This window comes from Cucurbita pepo, chromosome LG19, assembly GCF_002806865.2.
Source record: "Cucurbita pepo subsp. pepo cultivar mu-cu-16 chromosome LG19, ASM280686v2, whole genome shotgun sequence".
Classification (NCBI taxonomy): domain Eukaryota; kingdom Viridiplantae; phylum Streptophyta; class Magnoliopsida; order Cucurbitales; family Cucurbitaceae; genus Cucurbita; species Cucurbita pepo.
In genome coordinates, this window is record NC_036656.1 from 4486172 (window position 1) to 4508858 (window position 22687).

The 22687-nt window shown below is 35.7% G+C and overlaps 2 protein-coding genes across 2 annotated transcripts; both read right to left on the reverse strand.

The window, feature by feature from the left end:
• Positions 1 to 9: 9 nt before the first annotated feature.
• Positions 10 to 15266, reverse strand: LOC111781328 (phosphatidylinositol 4-kinase beta 1-like). Its single transcript, XM_023661859.1, has 16 exons — positions 13206 to 15266; positions 12686 to 12877; positions 12548 to 12596; positions 11120 to 11252; positions 10495 to 10984; positions 9725 to 9805; positions 9523 to 9642; positions 8278 to 8347; positions 7315 to 7412; positions 7128 to 7232; positions 4351 to 4404; positions 2827 to 2970; positions 2630 to 2683; positions 2451 to 2525; positions 942 to 1025; positions 10 to 863 (listed from the first exon to the last, which is right to left on the reverse strand). Exons 1-16 carry the CDS (start codon positions 14631 to 14633, stop codon positions 762 to 764), a joined length of 3279 nt encoding a protein of 1092 aa, XP_023517627.1. The 5' UTR covers positions 14634 to 15266; the 3' UTR covers positions 10 to 761.
• A 1014-nt stretch (positions 15267 to 16280) lies between these two features.
• Positions 16281 to 22646, reverse strand: LOC111782022 (O-fucosyltransferase 38). The gene is made up of 11 exons (XM_023662784.1): positions 22236 to 22646; positions 21251 to 21329; positions 20701 to 20768; positions 19904 to 19992; positions 19638 to 19815; positions 19028 to 19156; positions 18580 to 18716; positions 18271 to 18484; positions 17986 to 18170; positions 16968 to 17063; positions 16281 to 16794 (listed from the first exon to the last, which is right to left on the reverse strand). The coding sequence occupies exons 1-11, from the start codon at positions 22458 to 22460 to the stop codon at positions 16668 to 16670; spliced, it is 1527 nt and encodes a 508-aa protein (XP_023518552.1). The 5' UTR covers positions 22461 to 22646; the 3' UTR covers positions 16281 to 16667.
• Positions 22647 to 22687: the final 41 nt, after the last annotated feature.

Here is a 22687-nt window from a genome sequence, read left to right on the forward strand (position 1 = left end):
CAGCAGAGATCAAGGCCACTGAAACTCATCATATTAGAGAATTTTCCAGCGTGAGAAACTGGAATCAATTTGCACAAGAAACAGATACTGATGCACAGAACAAATTGTTTCCATCAAACCTTTTTTAGTACAACAAATGTAGAGAGGATCAGACGAGTTGGAAAGCACACGATCAAAACATCTCAAAAGTGTACACTAGATAAAATAAACCTTTATATAATACGAGAGATTGTCGTTCATTCACCAAGATGTGCTGACACTAATGCCTAGTTGCTTCACATTAGGTACCCCGATGTGTAGTTGCAATCACGATATCGTTAAGCCCAGGCGGTACAGGCAGCAACGGCAAGTTGGGTCTGTCTTCTCCATAGAAACTGGAATTATTATATACAGGGTATGCTTTTTGGTATGGGAGGGGAAGGCTGAATCTGCCATCCCGGCAAGCAGCCAAGTTATCCACTAAATCAAATGAGAAAATTGAAATGAATACTGCTCCAGCCGTTGATCAGCCAGCAGTACTTTCTATCGGCTTATAAAATCACCGATTCACACCGCTCGTGCAGAAAAAACGGGCCATGCAGCAATAGCAAGGAATGTACTTCGACATTCAGGGAAACTTTGAAGCTATGCTACCCCAACAGATACAAACTAGCCTCAAACAGCTAGTTGGTTAGAGATGCAATCTCAATCAAAATGGTTCACTAGGTTGGCAGTCTCAGATGGTAAAACAAAGAAACCAGAACCACCGTGGAAATCTAACCTCATAATATTCCATTCAAGACTTTCTGATAATAATCATACTGCCGGGTTCGCCATGCATCTAAGCTGCTGCTGATAAGTGAAAGCACTAAAGAGACACATTGCTGCGAGAGAGAAAATTTCAGTTACCAACCTATCAATGCAACATCCAGTACAAGCATGAAAATGAAATAAAATAGGACCTCTTCAGTCAAACTGAGGTGAAATCGTTTTCTAAGGTTCTGAATTGTTCGTGGGCCACCTTTAAAGCATGGAAATCCAGAGTCCTGATTCCAATATGGAGAAATCAAATGTGTAAACAAAGAAGTGTCACGATNAAAAAAAAAAAAAAAAAAAAAAAAAAAAAAAAAAAAAAAAAAAAAAAAAAAAAAAAAAAGTGTTAACAAAGAATCAAGAAAGTAAACATTCTTATACTCCTACCCTATTGTCGACATTGTCTGTTAGAATAATGAATCATTATCTATGGGGGCATATCAATATGCTCTGCCCCATTACTTGAAGATTTTAAATGGTGGTCATAAGATCCCATCTTGATTTTCTTATATGGATAAGAACTAGCACCCTTGTGCTTCACTGGTTCAAAGCATTCGTTCATTTTTGGGGCGTTTATATTAGTTCAGTTTTCCATTTTGTTCTTTTTTTTTTACTCCATTGTGGGATTTGTATCTCTAGAGCATTAATCTCTTACCATTTATTCAATGAAACGTTCCATTTATTCAATGAAACGTTCCATTTTCTTGTCAAGAGAAAAAAAAAACTATCAATTCTTCAGAGTCATCAGCTTCATTTGAGGGCCTATTGTTTGATAATATTCTAATCCCGGTTTCTTATTTCTTGGTCCAAATTCTTAAAGAAATAAAGGGCAGTCAACCATATGGTCTTCAGATTTGCATCGACCATGATAGTAAATACTGACAAACTCATACTCAACCATATAAAGACCAAGCTTCCAGAATCTGATTAGAAAACACAAAATAAAGATATTCTCAAGTACCTTTTAAAAAAATTTACAAGAAAACCTAAAAAGTAATAACTTAGGTGTGCTTGATAACTATTGGCTTTTGGTTTTTTGAAATCAAGCCGACAAATCCTATCCCATCCATGAATTTTTTTGTCTACTTTTTACATATAGTCTCAAAAATCAAACCAAGTCTTAAAAATAAAAAATTAGTTCTCAAAATCCTATTTTTGTTTTTGGAATTAGGGTATCAAATGTTTACTTAAGAAAGACCAAGTTCAGTGATGAGAAAACAAACTTAATTTTCAAACACCAAAGGGTTATTCAAATGGGTACTTAAAAAACAGCTCCAGTAACCATGCCTCATCAGAGAAGAGGGAACATAAAATTATAGTTATCTAATGCATTGATGTTTTTTTTTAATAAAAAAGAGACTACAAGAAGCAAAAGAATGGATCTCAAGTGCATACCTCTTCTATTTCAATAAATATGAAACAAGAAAAAAAAACTAATCAAAATGAAGATAAGAAAAGAAAATTTTAAAATATTATCTAATGTGACCACAAGAAGAATAGAATTCTGATCATCTGGACTTCCTCCACAGCATAGAAGAACACATCAGATTTTACAATTCAATGACTTAACAAGAAATAAGTATTTAGCTGAAGCTTCAGTTCAGTGTAGGGATTAATATTGGGCATAAGAAAAAAAAAAAAAAAAAAAAAAACTCTACCTGCAACATCTCAACCAGAAGAATAACACGTTCAGCATGCTTACGGCATGTAAGAAATCCTTGAATGCATAAAACCTGATTTCAAGGCAGAAGCAGCAATAAAATTAGCCCATCTTATGCATGATGGGAAGATATGACGAGTATCAACGTCAAGAGAGAAAAGGAAGGTCTATGATTACTTTAAAATAATCAAAAAACTCGCTTGGAACTCCTTCAGCATCCGAATCCATGACCTAGCAACAGTATTCCAATTATTTGACAATTAACAAACAAAAATGGGAATAATCATAAGATGTCAAATCATCAAAAAGAAGAAAAATAGAAAGACGCGATATAGGTTGTCAGCCAAGTATGTCTCATATAATACTGAACACACCTCTAGAAGCTCCCGAGTTAATTTGAAAGGAGCACTCTCAAAATTTACTCCGCCAGGTGAGTTAGAGAGCATGAAACCGAAGTCAATATGTATTATATGACCCTCCTCATCCAATAACAAATTTCCATTGTGTCGATCTTTCACCTAGGAACCAGTAGGAAAAATGAATCAGAAGACTCAACAAAAATTTATTAATTTTTTTTTTTTATGCGAAACAGAAATAAGGTCATTGATTGGGAACAACATTATGTGGAAGTGGGCAAATTTTTTTTTCTTAATATGAAAAGGCTAGCAAAAGCTCGAAAGCAAAGAGAACATGTTGGGTTAACACAACCAAATACTCAAGAATATAACATGGGAGAGCTATAACCCTAGTTGTTTACAATGACAAGAAGAATATTGCCAAGATGCCCAGTAGTAAAAGTCCACAAAAAAAAAAAAAAAAAAAAAAAAAAAANAAGCAGGATTCTAGGAACAAACAATGACCTGATGGAAACCAAACTGAAAGAAAATATACTTCAGAAAAGATATAAATAAATAAGAAGCAATCTTCAACATGCAAAGGACAGAAATGACAAACTTTTCGAGGAATAGAAAAAAAGTTATTGTATGTGGTAGGAACTAAAATGATATCTCCTTTCAGATGGATGAATTGGCAACAGCTCCTTCAATCAATAAAATGAGGTGCTATAAGGCATTGTTAACAAATATACTCGAAGAAGGCATCTGTATCAACTTAATGCACAAACTTAATTTTCTAGCATGAAATTCTTAACAACAGTTAGGAGGCAAATGATCTAGTTTTAAGAGCCAAAAAAAAAAAAAAAAGGAGGTTCTGTAGCTAAACAAACAATGCAGAAGATAATATCAACAAATGTTTAATTACTACAATAAATGCAGTAATAATGTTTCACCCTTTTGCAATTATAGTTTGAAAACTCTTAGATCCAATTGGAAAAGTTTTTTAACATCATTGGATGGGGCTTTTATCCCTCTTTCTTTTTCTTTTCTTTTTTTCCCTGTAAAATTTCATATCATCAATGAAATTGTTTCCTATCCCTACCCCCACTCAAAAAAAAGACCTTATTTCTTTGATTTTTGGAAAATCTAAATCAATAAACTCTCTCAAAGCTTTTGAAAATGAAATGCAAGCACAAACATGCACATAGTTCTTGTTTGTTATCTGCAGAGAAAACAGTGGGAAAACAATAGAAGAGGACAGAATAAATCACGTGCTTAAAAATAATTTCATCTGCAACTCTATTTATTTCTCCCTCATCCCTCAATGCAGTCGTTCTTGTCAGTTGATACAACCAACAATTAAAAGTCATAGAAGCATGAAAGCTAATCAAGTCTCTAGCTAATAATGAAACAATTGAAATTATAATATATGGAAAGACAAACAATATTTGAGTCGTTCCCTTTTTAACAAGCACTAATTCTTTTCAAATGTTTGGGGTGGTTCAGGAAAATACTGAATCTGTAAATTTAGAAAATCTTACAATATGTTAAAACGTAACATACCTGCAGAAGGTAGCAGACGAGGGAATATCCAGCCATACTTTCCACAAAATTTCTCTGTTCAGATTTCAAAGGAGAATGGTATAATCACAACAGCAGTGTAAAATAAGAAGGGAATATCAGATACGCTGAGTCATTATCAATCAAATATTTATACATTATTTTGAACTTCGAAAAACGTTGGCTAACAGAGTTTGGATAAAATGCAACAAGAAAACATCCCCCTGCGCTGGTGGCAGTATTATATCAGATATTCGTTAACAGTTTTAGCAGTAAATGGGAAAACGTCAAAAAAGAGGGAATGCTTTCACTAGCAAAAATAGTAGAAACAACAATGATAGTGGGCAAGTTTNAAGGAAATAAAATCAAGCAATTAACAAATTAATAAAACTAAAATGAACTATCGATCTAAAACTTAAGTGACTAAATTAAAATACTTATCCTATCAATTCCCTGCATTGATCTTCTTTCTACATCAAAGTTCAGCAATAGGAATGTCTCATCCCCTTGGCCCTTTAGCCAAGAGATTGAATAATGAACATGAAACCCTGAAAACTGGTCATACCATAAAAGTGTGAGATAAGTTGGACAGCAAGATGCTCCTGTCTGCAATCATCTCCACTCTTCACAATGACCTACNTTAACGAAGGAAAACTTAATTAAGAAGAAGGAAAACTAGAAGTCTAGAAGAGATAGCCCCAGAAATGATCCTCTATACTCCAGAGAATTTAAAATTTCAAACAATTGGAAAGAAGGGGAAACCTAGAAGTTTAGAAAAGACAGCTTTCCAGGGAATATTTAATGTACAATATCAAGAAACTGCAATTAAATTAAATATAGATATATATATAAATAAATAAATAAATAAAAAAAAAAAAAAGAGGAGAAAAGTACCTGGGCAAGTTTAAAACTTGGAGAGTTTTCTTCATATTTAGCAACAAAGAAGTCGCGCAAACTAGTGATGCCAGGATATCTACTTTTGATAGAATGAAGTGAAGCCTGAAGAGAAATAGTGGTGATCTGCATTGGTTTTCATTTATTTTCCATTATTAATAAAATTAAAAACAGAGTATAAGATTACCGTATCTGGAATTGTTTCAATAAGAGCTGTGTAAGAAGACGTAACTAAGACTTCATAGGGTCGTAACCAGAGAGGAAGACCAGCTTCTTGAAATATATCTGGCGTCACAAGCGATGTGAATAACAAAGATGTAAAAAAAACAAGTCAATACACAATAATGCTCAAGAAATTTGATGTATAACTATTAATTTTCTTTTGGCTGAGACTTGTGAGTAGAGGAATTGGCTTCTTCCACACTTTTAGGACATGATGGAGAAGGAGCTTGATAATGCCCTTTTGGTAATAGGTTTCAGACTTTACATTCTTTGGCAAGTAGCGTTCTTTCCTATTTTGTACCACCTATGCTCGATAAAGATAGTACAATTTTTAGGGGAGCTAAGAAATTCTAGGAGGTCTGAAATGAAGGTTTACAATGGGGCACATTTCAATGCATCTCTCTAGATGTTCTTTACTCAGTGCTTTGTAAATTATCCTCTTTTTCCGATTCTTAACAATTAAGGCAGTCTCTTGGGCTTATGTTTTATTATTTTCTTTTGTTTTTTTCCCTCTTCCGGATGGTTCCTTTGTCTAGGTCATTCTTTTCTAGGCTTTTCATTTATACCTGGAAGATAGATTGATTCAATGGGAGGAGTAAAAAGAAATTAAATATTAAAAAAAGATGGAGCAACTCCCTATCCATTTTAATTCATTGGTATCATATTAAGTTGCCCAATACTTCCCCTTCTTAAGATTTTTATAACTTCACAAAACAAAGGAAATAAAATCAAGCAATTAACAAATTAATAAAACTAAAATGAACTATCGATCTAAAACTTAAGTGACTAAATTAAAATACTTATCCTATCAATTCCCTGCATTGATCTTCTTTCTACATCAAAGTTCAGCAATAGGAATGTCTCATCCCCTTGGCCCTTTAGCCAAGAGATTGAATAATGAACATGAAACCCTGAAAACTGGTCATACCATAAAAGTGTGAGATAAGTTGGACAGCAAGATGCTCCTGTCTGCAATCATCTCCACTCTTCACAATGACCTACGAAGAGGAAAAGAGAAAATAAACAACGGCTAACCTGACAATCCATACACTAAATGAAGTTACAGAAAAATAGAGAACCATCACAGCATTGCTGTGCTTAGTTACATATTTAAATGTCATCAAGTTGAAAGAAGTCGATAATGATAGTTAATACTCATGATGTACGACAATATATGTAAAAAAAAAAGTGCATTATGTAGCAAATTATGCTAAAAATTTCCAAATCGGTTGCATTCACACTACGATAGTTATTTTACATTATTTCTTCACCATTGCATCAAGATATATTTCGGGCTATTTGGAAATCAAAAAGACCAAAGAGAATCATCGTTCTTCTATGGATTTTAATAAATGGCAGCCTAAATACTTCAGAAGCCCTACAAAGGAAGCTTCCCCTTTTTTTTTGTTCATATGGCTTCGGTTTGCCCCCTTTGCCGTGAGAATGGGGATTGTTTATCTAACTTATTTTTTGGTTGCATTTACTCATTGAAGTGTTGGTTCAAGCTTCTCTCTATTTTCAAAGTTTAATGGGTATTCNTTTAGAAAAGACAGCTTTCCAGGGAATATTTAATGTACAATATCAAGAAACTGCAATTAAATTAAATATAGATATATATATAAATAAATAAATAAATAAAAAAAAAAAAAAGAGGAGAAAAGTACCTGGGCAAGTTTAAAACTTGGAGAGTTTTCTTCATATTTAGCAACAAAGAAGTCGCGCAAACTAGTGATGCCAGGATATCTACTTTTGATAGAATGAAGTGAAGCCTGAAGAGAAATAGTGGTGATCTGCATTGGTTTTCATTTATTTTCCATTATTAATAAAATTAAAAACAGAGTATAAGATTACCGTATCTGGAATTGTTTCAATAAGAGCTGTGTAAGAAGACGTAACTAAGACTTCATAGGGTCGTAACCAGAGAGGAAGACCAGCTTCTTGAAATATATCTGGCGTCACAAGCGATGTGAATAACAAAGATGTAAAAAAAACAAGTCAATACACAATAATGCTCAAGAAATTTGATGTATAACTATTAATTTTCTTTTGGCTGAGACTTGTGAGTAGAGGAATTGGCTTCTTCCACACTTTTAGGACATGATGGAGAAGGAGCTTGATAATGCCCTTTTGGTAATAGGTTTCAGACTTTACATTCTTTGGCAAGTAGCGTTCTTTCCTATTTTGTACCACCTATGCTCGATAAAGATAGTACAATTTTTAGGGGAGCTAAGAAATTCTAGGAGGTCTGAAATGAAGGTTTACAATGGGGCACATTTCAATGCATCTCTCTAGATGTTCTTTACTCAGTGCTTTGTAAATTATCCTCTTTTTCCGATTCTTAACAATTAAGGCAGTCTCTTGGGCTTATGTTTTATTATTTTCTTTTGTTTTTTTCCCTCTTCCGGATGGTTCCTTTGTCTAGGTCATTCTTTTCTAGGCTTTTCATTTATACCTGGAAGATAGATTGATTCAATGGGAGGAGTAAAAAGAAATTAAATATTAAAAAAAGATGGAGCAACTCCCTATCCATTTTAATTCATTGGTATCATATTAAGTTGCCCAATACTTCCCCTTCTTAAGATTTTTATAACTTCACAAAACAAAGGAAATAAAATCAAGCAATTAACAAATTAATAAAACTAAAATGAACTATCGATCTAAAACTTAAGTGACTAAATTAAAATACTTATCCTATCAATTCCCTGCATTGATCTTCTTTCTACATCAAAGTTCAGCAATAGGAATGTCTCATCCCCTTGGCCCTTTAGCCAAGAGATTGAATAATGAACATGAAACCCTGAAAACTGGTCATACCATAAAAGTGTGAGATAAGTTGGACAGCAAGATGCTCCTGTCTGCAATCATCTCCACTCTTCACAATGACCTACGAAGAGGAAAAGAGAAAATAAACAACGGCTAACCTGACAATCCATACACTAAATGAAGTTACAGAAAAATAGAGAACCATCACAGCATTGCTGTGCTTAGTTACATATTTAAATGTCATCAAGTTGAAAGAAGTCGATAATGATAGTTAATACTCATGATGTACGACAATATATGTAAAAAAAAAAGTGCATTATGTAGCAAATTATGCTAAAAATTTCCAAATCGGTTGCATTCACACTACGATAGTTATTTTACATTATTTCTTCACCATTGCATCAAGATATATTTCGGGCTATTTGGAAATCAAAAAGACCAAAGAGAATCATCGTTCTTCTATGGATTTTAATAAATGGCAGCCTAAATACTTCAGAAGCCCTACAAAGGAAGCTTCCCCTTTTTTTTTGTTCATATGGCTTCGGTTTGCCCCCTTTGCCGTGAGAATGGGGATTGTTTATCTAACTTATTTTTTGGTTGCATTTACTCATTGAAGTGTTGGTTCAAGCTTCTCTCTATTTTCAAAGTTTAATGGGTATTCATTTTCAATTCGAAGGAATAATATTCAGCACCTTCTTTGTAGGTTTCATTAGCCTCATTGAGGGGTTTCATTGGTCTCTAAGCCACATTTTCTATGGATAAAGGCAATTAAAGCTCTTCTATAAGAAATATGGATAGAAAGGAATATCAGGATATTCGAGGATAAGCATCTTCCTTGGTTCGATCATTTTGATTCTGCTCATCTGAGAGCTTCTAAAGGTGTTCTCATTTGTCTCAGAAGTTGTGCAATACCTTGCCTTACAGATGAAACACTATAGCCCGAAGTTAAAAAAAAATGTTGTCTCAATCTGAGACAATGCTTGGTATCCTCTCATATTAGCATTATTTCCAAAGAAAGATCTTGGTACTTTAGCGGCTCCAAATAAATGCTTTAAAGATATGAAGTGGCCATTACTAGAGAGTACCTATCCACTATTCGAGATCGTGTGCCCTTGGGATGTTGAAAATTATTCTATCAAGTCCATGCCTATATCTACCACGGGCATCAATTTTAATAGTATCAAGATTACGATGATTTAAATACGACCAAAGAAAATTCTCACCAAAGAAAATACAGACATAGAGAAAATAAGTGCTGAATAGAAAAAGAATGGAGAAAACCTAAACAGAACTTACAGAACGCAAGTCCCAACCAGATAACTTTCCAAATTTTGAAGCTTTATGTATCCTTTCTTTCTTAACTGACCAAAGTTCTCCAGATAAGGCATCACTTGCCTCGGGTATGCTGCCATTTTCCTATTTTAAAAAGAGATCTTTAACCTCTGAACTACCAAAATTGCATGATAGAGAAAAACATAAACATTTTTTCAGTCTTCACCCTTGGCTGTGCATCCGTTGAATCCTGACCAGCCCCTTTTAGGGGAAGTCCAGGAGGTGCCTCCCCTTTTGCTGCTGCAGCCTGCCAAAAGCAGCAGCACCATGATTGAAGGTATAACAATTTAAGGGTATCACAAACAAATAATGCAAGGAAAAAGTCGTCTAATGCCATCCTACAAAAATTTAAAATGAGCCATCACACTGAAATTGATGCAGAAAGAAAAGAAGAAAATAAAATGTTCAGTTACTTAAACTGCAGATTAGAAATTAAGATGGTGAAAAACATTTGATCCAACATGGTTGTGAGCATAAGGATTTTCGTGGCCTCGTTCATACTCTTGGGAGGTTGCCAATAGCCATCTTGAGGTGCTCAATCGAAGGGAAACGAAAAGGAAGATATAAAAAAAGTGGTATACACTAGGACTAATGAAAGGATTAGGCAAAGTAGAGTGCATGGTTCCGAGTAGGGTCTATGGTTCCGGCTTCTTTCTCCCTCCACTGTGTTTTCCAGCAAGGGTTTTGTGATTGCTTTAAAAGTTTACCAAGTGCCCCTAGAGGTAGGACGAGGTAGGACCTCTACCATCTACTACATACGCATGCAAAACTGAGGAGGAAATTCGTTGGATGACAAAAATACACACAAGTAAAATAATTCTAAAGAAAGTTAGCATCTGGGATGTTATCACCAAGCTCTAAGCAACTGGTGATAGTGATGATGATGATGATTGGTGTCCGCAAGTGTAAATGCTATTTGCAAATGCAACACCTCACCTTTACTTCTTCTATAGCTACTGTACTTGGGACCCGGCGGTGTTCCCTCCTACGTGGTGCTCCTTGTACTTCAATGTCTTGCATTCTAGTTCCAGGATCGGCAGTGAGCACAACTCTCACCCACTCCAAGTCACTGCTCGGAGCTGCTCCTGAACCATGAGCAACATCTACTGCACCTTGTTGACTACACACAGTTTCATCAGGGTCTGAACCAGTTATCTCGGTGATCTTTGACTCATTCTGCACTTGCTTCTCCACAGAAAGTTTCAAACTTACAAATTTCACTTTTGCCTCTGACTTATGTGACATTGCTTGATCAATTGCTAGAGCAGTAGAACTGGACATTCGATCAGTACTATTCCGGTACGCCTCCTGAGTTGTCCACAATGGATAAGCCCAAGGAGGTGGCTTTGGTAGGAGTGCATCTCCATTTGCTAAAGGAATCCCTCCTCTAGATAACTTTTGAGCATTGGAGGCGTCCTTTATGTTGCTAAAAGAAGTTGATAAATATGTTAATTTAAAGAGATAAAGCAGTCAAAGTCTTGAATATCAATATTAATATGATGGCTGGGTTGACAATTATGACTTAGTTGCCATCAAAGTAAATAAGCCTGCTGGAACTTACTTTGGAACTTCACTTTTCACTACTTCAACACATATTAAGTAAGGTGCTTTTTCCCTAGAGTTGAGAAGCACAGCTTCATCTTCAGGAATATGGACAACACGATACATCCCTCTTCCCATAGGAAAGGAAACCCCTGTAAATACAAACAGTAACTGAATAATCAAAAAACGCAACTTCCAGAACAAATTCCTTGAAGTATCATAGCGTTGCACATCTACTAGAACACGTAGAGAAATCACCCATCCATATGCAAGTGAAAATGTGAAATCGTATAAAATGAAGGAAAGGAAGCAAGACATCTTTCTTCAACACTAAGCGAGGAGGCAACAGAAAGGAGACCCAATTACCACCAACTCCTAGCTTTTCTTTTGTAGAAAACTCCTTTTACTTGTTAGACAGCAGCTTCAAAGTTCTCTCATTATTATGAAGTAGAGAAAGCACAAAAAGCATATGCAATTGATATCCAAGATGAAGCTGAGGATTGTGGAACGTCCGAAAAAAGAAAAAGAAAAAAGAACTAAGGAACAAAAGGCTTTACATTGAACTTAAGAATGTTCTACTGTTTCTTTCCATCAAAGAAACCAAAAGAGAGCTCCAGTGGCGTTTTTCCAAATAACTTTTGAGTTTCCTTAATCCAATGGCTTTAAGGGATAGCTCAATCCCCCTTTTTGTAATGAGCCTTTTTGATCAATATAGTCTCTCATTTCTTATGTTACAAAAAATAATAAATAAATAACATTTGATTTTCCTTATTCACCAGCCAAATAGCCTAGGGTCAACATCAATTTTCTCTAATGGAAAACCAAACATTCATTAAGAAATAGAAGTTCATCACACAACTTTATGGTTTTCAAGCAAACCATGGAGCACACCACCCCAGGAACTCTCGACCCTCCAAAGATCTCTAAAATTTCTCTAAAATTTCTCCAATTTCTCTCAACTAAATATTCCACATAATATCCAATAATAAATAAATAAATAAAACCACTTCATAGAACCCTTCTCTTATTCCCGAAAGACATATAAAGTGCTGTTATCTCTAATACAGCACCAATTCAAACTTTCAGGACAGAAAAGACCAACTAGAGCAAGCAAATAGACAATTACAAACTTGCATAAAAACTCATTTTCATCTGTGTATGTGAAAGAACTACAACAGCACAAATGTTTGCAAATTGCGACACGGATCCACACCTAGGACATAAATTTATGCATAGTTTTGAAAGATCTCAAGCAGGGATAACTAATAACCTTTTGAACTGCATTTTGGAAATTGAATAGCAAATTGAGACCAAAAAGAATTGCATTATTTTCTATGGACACTTCAGACCATTTTGAATATATTAGCATTATATGCTACATGTTGCACTAAGAAACAAAATGCTTCTAAATCAGCATCATATAGATACCTTACAAATAATATCATACCTCCATTACTTTGAGCCTCAGCTACTTTTAAATTTATTTCTGCAAGAGACTTTAAACAATGTACAAACTATTTCAGTGAGGAACTCAAGAAAAAATATAAGAACATAAGAGTTTAACTGGCAGAAAATTATAAACAACCTCCCTAAGTGCACTTTTGCGGTCTTCAATTGGAAATACATCCACTAATCCATATGAGGTCTCACATAAAGAGTGAACGAATTCCAACGACTCATGATAAGCTCCTTTTCGGAATTGAGAAGCAGTACTATTTGAAAGTGGAGGCTTCACACTTGACTTCTCATTTTGCTGCTTTGGAGACCCCGGATGCTTCTAGAAAGTTATGAGCATATAGTTCAGACAAGGGTGCCAAAAAGTTGTAGCAGAGAGTCGAGCAACTGAAGCAGTCTAAACTGTAGGGTGTTCAAATATTGCATTATTCTGTCCCCTTTTAATGCTCTATGTTAAGGGAATGTTGAGGAAATTTAGGGCAGCATTTTTTTTCTTTTGAATTCCTCTTGGTTTTATTAGCCTAAGTTCCTCCACAATTACTTTTTCTGTTCTATTGCCAATTTGGAGACTCTTTTTGAAACTCCCAGGTGAAAAATGGACATAAGTTTTTCATTCTGGAAAAGGAATTAGAGGCCAATAGTAAACGTACCTCATTGTGCTTCTTCAATCCAAAAAGCTCTGAGTCTTCAATGGAACGATCGCGATCTCGAAACAACTTGCGAAAAAAATTTTCCGTACCTCGACTACTTTCAGGCAGGCTATCTATGTTATTATTGTCATTTAATTCAATACTTTTTACCTCCTCAGGATGCACACGAAACAGTCTACGGAACAATGAGAAATCAGAAGGCTCATCTTCCTCCCCGTTCCCGTTGGCATCTTCAACCTTATCGGTTATATCATTTTTGTCCTCAAATTTATCCCTAAAAAGTTTGCGAAAAAATCCTTCCTTCTCATCATCTTCCCTGGATTTAGAACATTTTTCTTCAGAGTTTGTATCATCTTCATTTCTGTTATTCCCATCTCGCTTATCTTCAAACTTATCCTTGAAAATCTTTCGAAAAAATCCGTCCTTTTCATCTATCTCCCCAGACTTGGAAGGTATTTTATCCCCAGAGTCATTCTTGTTATCGTGAAACAATCTCTTGAAAAAGCCCTCTGAGCTTGAAGTCGCATCCTCATCTTCTCCTCTACTGTCCCTCAGAAACCTCTTGAAAAAACTCTCTTTTTCAGAGTCATTGTCATCTTTTTCTGATGACTTCCGGAAGAGAAGAGTATCCCGAATCTTAGAACCTGAGTCATCACCATTTCTACTGTCCCTTAAAAGCCTCTTGAAAAATCCATCCTTTTCATTTTCATCACCATCTTTTTCTGCCGATTTCCTAAACGAAAATGCATCTCTAACTTTTGGGCTTGGGATAAATTTCTTAAAAATATTGTTTTCATCAGGCGATAATTGACCAGCATCTTCTTGCCAATTGTTCCCTGATGAAGGTGAGAATGACATGGACCTTCGGTCAGGCGGAGAAGACACAAGGGATAATAACTGCTGTTTTGATGATAATAGTCTGTTCAAAACCTGGTTCTTGCTTCCAGGGCTCATCGATTCTCCTTGAGGTCGGACAAGAGGCGACCATTCACCCATCAAGATGGATGCAATCTGACACTTCTCCTGAATCCTACTTATCCCATCAGTATCATCCGAGTCATCAAGCTCAGCAGCTAAAAGCCAATGCACCTTCAAAGCTATATTAAGAGACTTCGAACACATATCAATTACAAATTTATCCAATGAAGGACTAGGCTTATGCACCATCAAGTAGCATATCTGAAACAAATAACTCTCCAAACCTGATATAGGCAGTGTATACATTCTATTACAGAGATAATCACGGACCCCCGAGTGCTCGTGCTTGTAGAGATAGCTAACAGCAATCCACTCACAGAAGAAAGCCGAATCAAAGAACCGAATAAGCCAACCACTTTCGCCATTCTCGCTTGCCGTTGTGGCCCTGGAGGCGATCTCTCGAGGTGACTCATAAGAGTCACCACGAGCGAGTCCCAGAAACCTCACCATTCTCACTCGATCATCATAAACCCAAATAAAAACTCACACAGAACCAGCAACCCCAAAATCCTCTCAAAATTCAGATCACCGCTACAACCAAACTATTCATCCATCACAAATCCTACTCAAACCTCCACAAACAACCCAAATTCCTAAAACCAGCTACTGAGTTCAGACCCCGCAATCACTAAATTCCAACGCCCACACTGAATCACATTCAACAATCAGAATCCCAAGTCCCAATTTCTTTCTTAAAGAAATCGACAGGGAATCGATTCCTTCAGCCCCCTCGAACCAAAAATCAACAGCAACACCAAAATCAGAAAGCAAGTAAGTAGACAACAGAGAATCAATCAGAAGGGGGAGAGAAAGAGGGATGTGAATAGAAACCCGCACACCTTGAGCAGGAACTGAAATCAAATTGCTTCCGAAACAGAAATTGGCGAATGGCACGAAGAAAAAACTCAGGTTGATCGTGTGGATCTTAGAATCCTGCGGTGAAATTGAGCAGCAGCGTGAGGGTAAAGTGGCGGAGACGCGGTGGTGTTGGGTAGTAGTGCAGAGAAGGTGGTGAAGGTGGTGGTGGTGGTGGTCGTCCAAGCTGTTGGAGAGAGAAAGAAAGGTCGAAGGTGAGAGACAGAGAGAGACAGGATGTAAGTAACAATTAAATTTCAATTTTTAATTCATTTTATAATTTAAATCTTCATTCTTAATTACGGATTTAATTATATGGTTTGAGAAAGTTGAAATTTCGTTACAACAGTTTTATGGTTATTATATTTTACTTATATTATGAAACTCATAATTTTTATTATAGATTATTTATGCAATTTTTCTCCAATAATAAATATTGTAATATTTAATAACGAAATTATTTTTATTATTATTGTAAAGACTAAATCTTGAATCAAATTTTATAATTTAACTAAAATTAATTATTTTGATTTTGAACTTTTTTTTTATTATTATTATTATTATTTTATTCTTGGATCCAAAGCTTCCATTTCCATGCGTTTAATTATTATTAAAAAGGAATAAATCATATCAAATACTTATAATTCATTTTCTTTTTAACTTTTCTTTTAGGTCAAATTACGAATTTTATCCTTTCGGACTTTCGTAGTTATACATTCTTTTTAATTTATGAATTTGAATTATTACAAATGTGCATTTTTAATTTAAATAGTTTTTTTTTTCTTACGGGCGATTTCAACTAGTTTAAGACGACATGTTAGACGGCTATATTGGAAAAGCTAAGTAATGACATATTCTTCTTTTTAAAGTAATGTGAGAATAACTTTTTAAATTGTGTCGCTTTTATACCCTTCTTTTCCTTTCGGTTATGCTTGAAAAGGAAAAATGTTGACGAACATATAAGGAGCTCAATTAGAAATGTTATGCTTGAGAAGGAAAAATGTTCACAAACACATAAGGAGCTCGATTAGAAATGGAGAACCAAAGTAAATATAGCTCAACGGTAATAAACGTGTACTTTCACTAACACGAGATTAGAAAGTCTCTTCCCGAGTTGAGCTAGCTCCCGTTCCTTTTCACTTCGACATTGATAAACAGATCGGTCCTAATGTTCAAATACATTTCACAACATCACAATTTCAGCCATAAAACAAAATATGGTTAGAACTGGCACAAGATGGAAGTATTGTAAACATCAGCTATAAATTATGAATAACTGGAGAGGACATATATTAAACCGATAAAATTACAAAAGAAAGGTTCTTTGCTGCTAGTTAATGTGTATCTTTGGCACATAACAACGTAAACAACGGCTGTAAATTATGAAAAAATGGAGAGGACAGAAGAAAAATAGTGAAATCAGGCACAACTTCCGGAGCTTGCTTGATTTCTGAGATTGCTGGCAAACATTCTCAAGTTAGCGACCCAGATGATCTGAGAACAGAATATCGACTACAAAAAGCAGCACGCCTCAATGTCTTAGGACTTTCTAATGAACTTGGTCACTTGAAAGTCGGTTCGAGAATGCGAAGAACGAACCGTAAAGCTGTGCTGCATCTTTAGGTGATTTCACAGTTGTTGTTTAGATTTACATATACACTCGTATGGGTTTTCGAAGAATGATTCTTCAGTCCTGAATCGTGCTCGACCCTTTATTCCAGGTTGTGGACCTCTCCTTTTTCTTGGACCTCCTTGTCTGTGAGAATTTTGATTGTAAATTACATGTTCTTTTGCTGTTTAACAGCCAGGTAAATAAAAATGTCTCAATCATTTTAGACTTTGGCGCCTGCCTTTATTTTGAAAGATGTGAAAATAGCTTTTGTGAAGACAACTAAGTAGGGAAGTTATACAAGTTGAAACCAACTTTACCTGTTCTTATGCATCCTACGCACATGATCTGACAGCGAGGATCCTTCTCTTAGCTGTCCCTTTTCCAGCTTATCAAAAATGTCAACAAGTCCTTTTCTGCAAATGATAAAGACTGTGAATAGATAGTGGAATAGGGAGGGAAAACAAATCAGTCCTAAGAAGCTTCTATCAGATAAGACAGCTATCAACAACATCTATCATGAACACTGGATATTTAAAATCATTTCAATTGTGCTAAAAAATGTACCCAGTATATATATATATATAGATAGATATTGCTATCCCAGGAATGTTGTATATTCCAAGTAGCAGATTGGTTCATGACGAAAATCTTCTCCCCTAAAAGTCACACTAGGTGAGTCTGGCTTGAAGTTAAAACTGTCATCATAAAACTTCCACTCGATCGAGAGTTCGTTTGATCGAGTATTTTCTCTTCTCACGTTATTGGACTTATTGCTTAAGTATTCGGAGAAGAGGCAATACAGCTGCACTATAATTGGTAGACTAACACTCAACCACCTTTTTACGACAACGCTCAATTCTCAACCATCCGATACTGTAACTTCACCTCAATCAGTCTTAGGCTTTAGTTTTTTCCCCCTTTTCGATATTTACAAGCGTCTAGGCCATCTTCTACGCATCCCAGCTATTCTGATGTCTCTTAGATTAGGTTGGCAAGGTAACGCGTTGGATATTAAATTCTAGGCAGATGACCATCATGACTAAACCCATTCCCTCCTATCATTTGGGATGTTCATTGCAAGCAGATCCTTCAAATGGTTTTAAGAACATATGAAGCCCTGAAAGAAAGTCTTGTTTATGTTTTAAACCTTGGAAGTAGCTTGCAATTTAAGAAAAAGGATTAAAAACAGTCACAGTTTCCATGGAACTAAATCATGTATAATGAAGTGTGAAGGTATGGGAGTAATCATTTTGCAGGCATAACTACGCCTAAACCAGTCACAATATACTCTAGAGGAAACTTCTCTGGGCCTGGCAGCTTTAAGCTAATTATTACCTATCTGGAGTGATCGTTTTGCGGTGCCCTAGGTATCGACGGTGGCCCTCAACTGCTCTTGCCATGTTCCCTGAGTATGTTGGAACAAAAACATCACTCTCAATTGAAATAATATAATCAAGTGCAGCACTCTGCGAAGCATGATTGATGAATGGCTTCAATTCTTCCTCTGTTGCAAGTGTTTCCTGTTAGGAGACCACAATTAGCTACAACTGCACCAAATTTGTGGGTTGACATAATAATACCACTTCTTATCGAGGATATAAAAATTTATGGTAGACTAACTTTGGTAACAATGTTAGGAAACCGAGAAGAAAGCTCAGAAAGTCGAGTATCGCCACCATAGATCTCCCCAGCTGCAATGTAGGTTAATGTTGATGGAGGATACCCAAGAGCTTGCAGGAATATTCCCACTTCCTTCGGAGTCAGAGGACAAAGGCCCTCTATTCTTTGTTGCGTTGAGTTTATATTTTTGATCTTCCAATGTGGTGTTTTCTCCCTAGAAAAAAATAACAACATTGAGCAATATAAGAAGGACGAAGACTGAAAGAACTCCACATACTTTATTTTTAGAGCATTCCTACATAATTTCACCTCATTATTTCTAGCTCTTCGGCTTCAAGATGAGTCAAACCATAAGTGCAACCCGTGAAGGATAGCATGTCTTTCTCATATCTCAAATGAAGGGCAATATATCTTCCTCCACGCAATCGAAGCCGCTCGGCCAGCTTCTGTGGTGTCACCGTGATGCATGCTCAGTACCTAATTTAGCAGGAAGCCCCATAGGAGACCTCTTAAACTTATAGATACTGGAATAAAAGTTAATTTGACGTTCATTATCACTCCACTGTCAGATGAATTTCTCATACAATTCTAGATGAGCTTTCCAGAGTAATGTTATTTTGATGCATTTATGAAAACTAAACCAATTCAAGAATTCAAATATCTCCAACATGTTCGATGCTTGAACACTGGATATAGGCATTAAATTATTAGTGAAGCAGGTGCTAACATATATTTTAAAACCAGCAACAATCCAGACCTTCCCAAAGTTCTCAATTGGTGGAGCAAAATGAAGGGCTTCATACATTGCACGACATCTGAGTCTCTGAATATCCAAGGGTAGATCATTATTTGCCAATCGAGAATCAGATTTTGCGACATGAATGACCTACAGAAGTATACTCGATAAGACAGCTGCATATTCTTCCTAGAAATTATTAACAGTCCAAGTAGAGGGACAATCAGAAATCAAACAAATGAAATCTTTTCCGTTGAAAATAGGAAGTAAATAATTTAACAAGAATACATGCACCCGCGCGCGCACACACACACATACATACATGCAGGACTACAATTGTAGTTCAAATTAGATGTTACAACCAGTCAAGCTATCATAAAGATTATACAGAGCTTCAGAATGATACTACAGATTAAGTTCTGTCTAGAGGAAAGGAGCTCCTTGGATAACATTCACGCTTTTTTTTCTTTAGTGGTTGGACCTCTTTTTCACCACTGCATCTAAACTAAGGATGGTAACTAACATTAAAAAAAATGGAGGAATCCACTTAAAACAGGTTACTAAAGAACCAGAAGATTCCACGTTTGAACTTCAAACTCATATATACAAGATCTTCAAACAGTCAAAATACCTGATAATCTTTCCATAACCGCGTCATCTCTTCATAGTAACCAAAGCCAGCCCATGAAGTGAAATGCTTACGAGCATGAGGAATAGACTCCAATTCCTTGGGGAGCTCCTTGACTATCTTAATATCACTTTGTAAGGTTTTGATAAAGTGATGTTCGTTGAAAATATCTGAAAATGTACTGTAAAATGACTTAGAGGGGTTAAATTAAAAACGCAATCAACAACCAACTGATCGACAAATTGGCATGAAAACATATATCTAAGTACCTTGTATCATGCCAAAATGAACGTTTATCCAATTGAGGGATAACCAAGGTTCCATTCATAATGTGTGCCACAGCCACCATGTCAGAAATCTATTCATAAGAAAAAAATAAATTAAAAAGTTATCCAAATTTGCATGTCATGATTTATTTCTTAGACAGTAGGCAAACCAAAGTACGCGGTCTTACGTGAAAGTAATAAAAATTTCACTAGGGATGGTGCTTTGAGGGCAGGGTAGTGATATTCCCCTAATTATTAGTATATATAGCAGATAAAGAGTAAAGGGGGACCAAGCAGGTTGATATAATCGATAAGTATGGGCACCATTGTAACTAATTTAGCTAGCAGGCAGGAAGAGGAATGAACCGAGTAAGTATATATGGTAACTGAAGTAATAGGGAGAGGTAATGATAGGTCATGGAAGGATATTTGGGACCAAGCTTTTCTTTTGTTTATTCTCTTTGGAGCTCCTTTTTTTGTAATTCGACTGTAACAATATGTTGGTTAGGCAGGCATTCTTTTCATTATTGAGGCTCTCCTGTGTGCTACTACTAGTCTTGACAAAAGTTGGTTTAATCATTTAAAAAAAAGGTAAAAAATGAAGAATATAAATGCTAAGAGTTGCTACAGCTAAACCAATGTATAATCTGAACACAAGTACACGTAATAAGAATTAACTTCATTGTTTAGCATCAAAATGTTTGTAATCAACTAAGTTTTACACATAAAACTAGATGGCACTACATCCTTGGGAATATTTTATCAATTTCCTATCATAGGTAACAAAGTCAGCAACTTACACCAGCTCGCATTTGATTTAATCCCCCATTACTTCTCACTGTGATGTAACGATCCGAGCTTTGGGCAGCTGGAACAGTAACCAGAAATTAGAATAGAAGGGTTTTTTTCTTGGTGTTCGTGTGCACCAATTAAGTTTCATCAAGTGGACAGGAAACATAAAAATGATGATGGCTTAGTGGTTTGTGTGGGGGAATGCACTATGAGTTTTCATCGAGTGATATAAAAAATAACCAAAAGCTAAGAACTATAAAGGTTATCAAAGTTACTGCAAGTTCGCACACAAGATTATTAGTGAAATTAACATGGACTATGAATGTAATGCTTTGCATAATGTTAAAGTAAATCAACACAAAAATCTATAAGATAATTTTTTGAACAAGAAACAATTCAGTGATAATCCCTTCACTTGTTTCCTATGAAAAAAAAGAAATCTACTAGATAATCAAAATCTTAAATCTCTTTCTTTAAACTTCAACAACAAATGAGAACACGACCACTATTTGAACATGCTTGCTATCCAAAACTGAAGGAAGCAAGGGACAAAGTTACCTTCATATCTTGAGGTAGGCTTGACACAGGGATGGAACCCGTGACTCGATGGAGCATCCCATAGGTGATCAACTGATTTCTTCATAAGAGAGAAAAATTAATTTAGTTACTACCCTTTTGCATTAGAAGATACTTTCATCTTCATTAAATTTTGAAAAGAAAAAAAAAAAGAAAAAAAAGGGAGCTAGCTCCAGTGCAATTACTAAATTATTGAAGCTGTAGAAAACAATTTAGCAGTAGGCTCGGTGCTTTAAGCTAGAGTATTTGTTATTCACCCTTTGAATGATATTGAATCTTGGAAGATTACTTCTTCAGTCCCCATCTTTAAGGTTCTATTTAATGAACGAAAAATTTACATTACCTCACGGTTGCTCTTATTTAATCCTCTTCTTCAATCTAGCTAATTAGCTCGCAGAATCTATATATTACATGGAATTACAAATTAAATTTTATAACAGAATAAAGTAAGCAAAAGAGGTGTAATAGACATTCATTTAACTTCGCACTAACTCTTTCGAATCCTTTATTTTGTTAACCAGTTCATCTTGTTTTCCAAATGGAACATTCCTTTCCCTCCTCCTCCTCCTCCTCCTCCTCCTCCTCCTTTTCTCGACATAGGTACATTTCCCTTAATCTATAAATGGTGTAATAAAAATTGAAACAAACGTATGACGACAAACAGACAGAATAAAGAGCCTAGGATGGTTTTCACGGCCAGTCGGAAAAGGTTGCAGCCCATGCAGCCAAATTAATCCGCGGTTATCAGACTTCATTAAAACACTTCTCATAATCGTGTGCATGTAGTTTAAATCCAAATTACCAGATCCCAAGCAGCAGCCATCTCGAAAATAAAAGGTTCATCATGAAAATGTAGCGACGGAAGCAAAAACTAAACTAATTCTGGCATCAAATCAAAATGTCAAACAATAATCATCACACTATAACAACAAATTACAACGAAAATTAGACGAAGAAAACACCCTACCTGCTCAGATTTGGCATGAGAATGAGACGGAAATTCCTCTGGCTCTGGAAACAGCGGCTTCTGTTCATCTTCCAGTACATTTCTGGCGCAGAAGAAGAAGAAAACGAAGATCGAAGATGCAAAAATGAAAATCAAACAGAGGGAAAACGCAAAAGGGGATGATTTTCGTAGAAGAAATCTGGAATTCGATGAGGCCCTATGTTGGGGAAAGCTTCGATTCACCATTTCAACTACAGATCTCAATCGTTCTGCAACAATTTTTGGCGTGTGGAGGAATTTGGCGCAAAGAATTAGCTCGATCCTACTGAAAAAGATTCCCGAGTCAGCTTAAGATAATAAATACGAGCCATTGCGCTCGATGCTTACCTCCGAAATAGGTTCCAAAGTGAATTGTCGGAAGTGGAAAATGTGTTCAATATATCAGAGGAAGCTAAATTTTGATTTCTCAATTT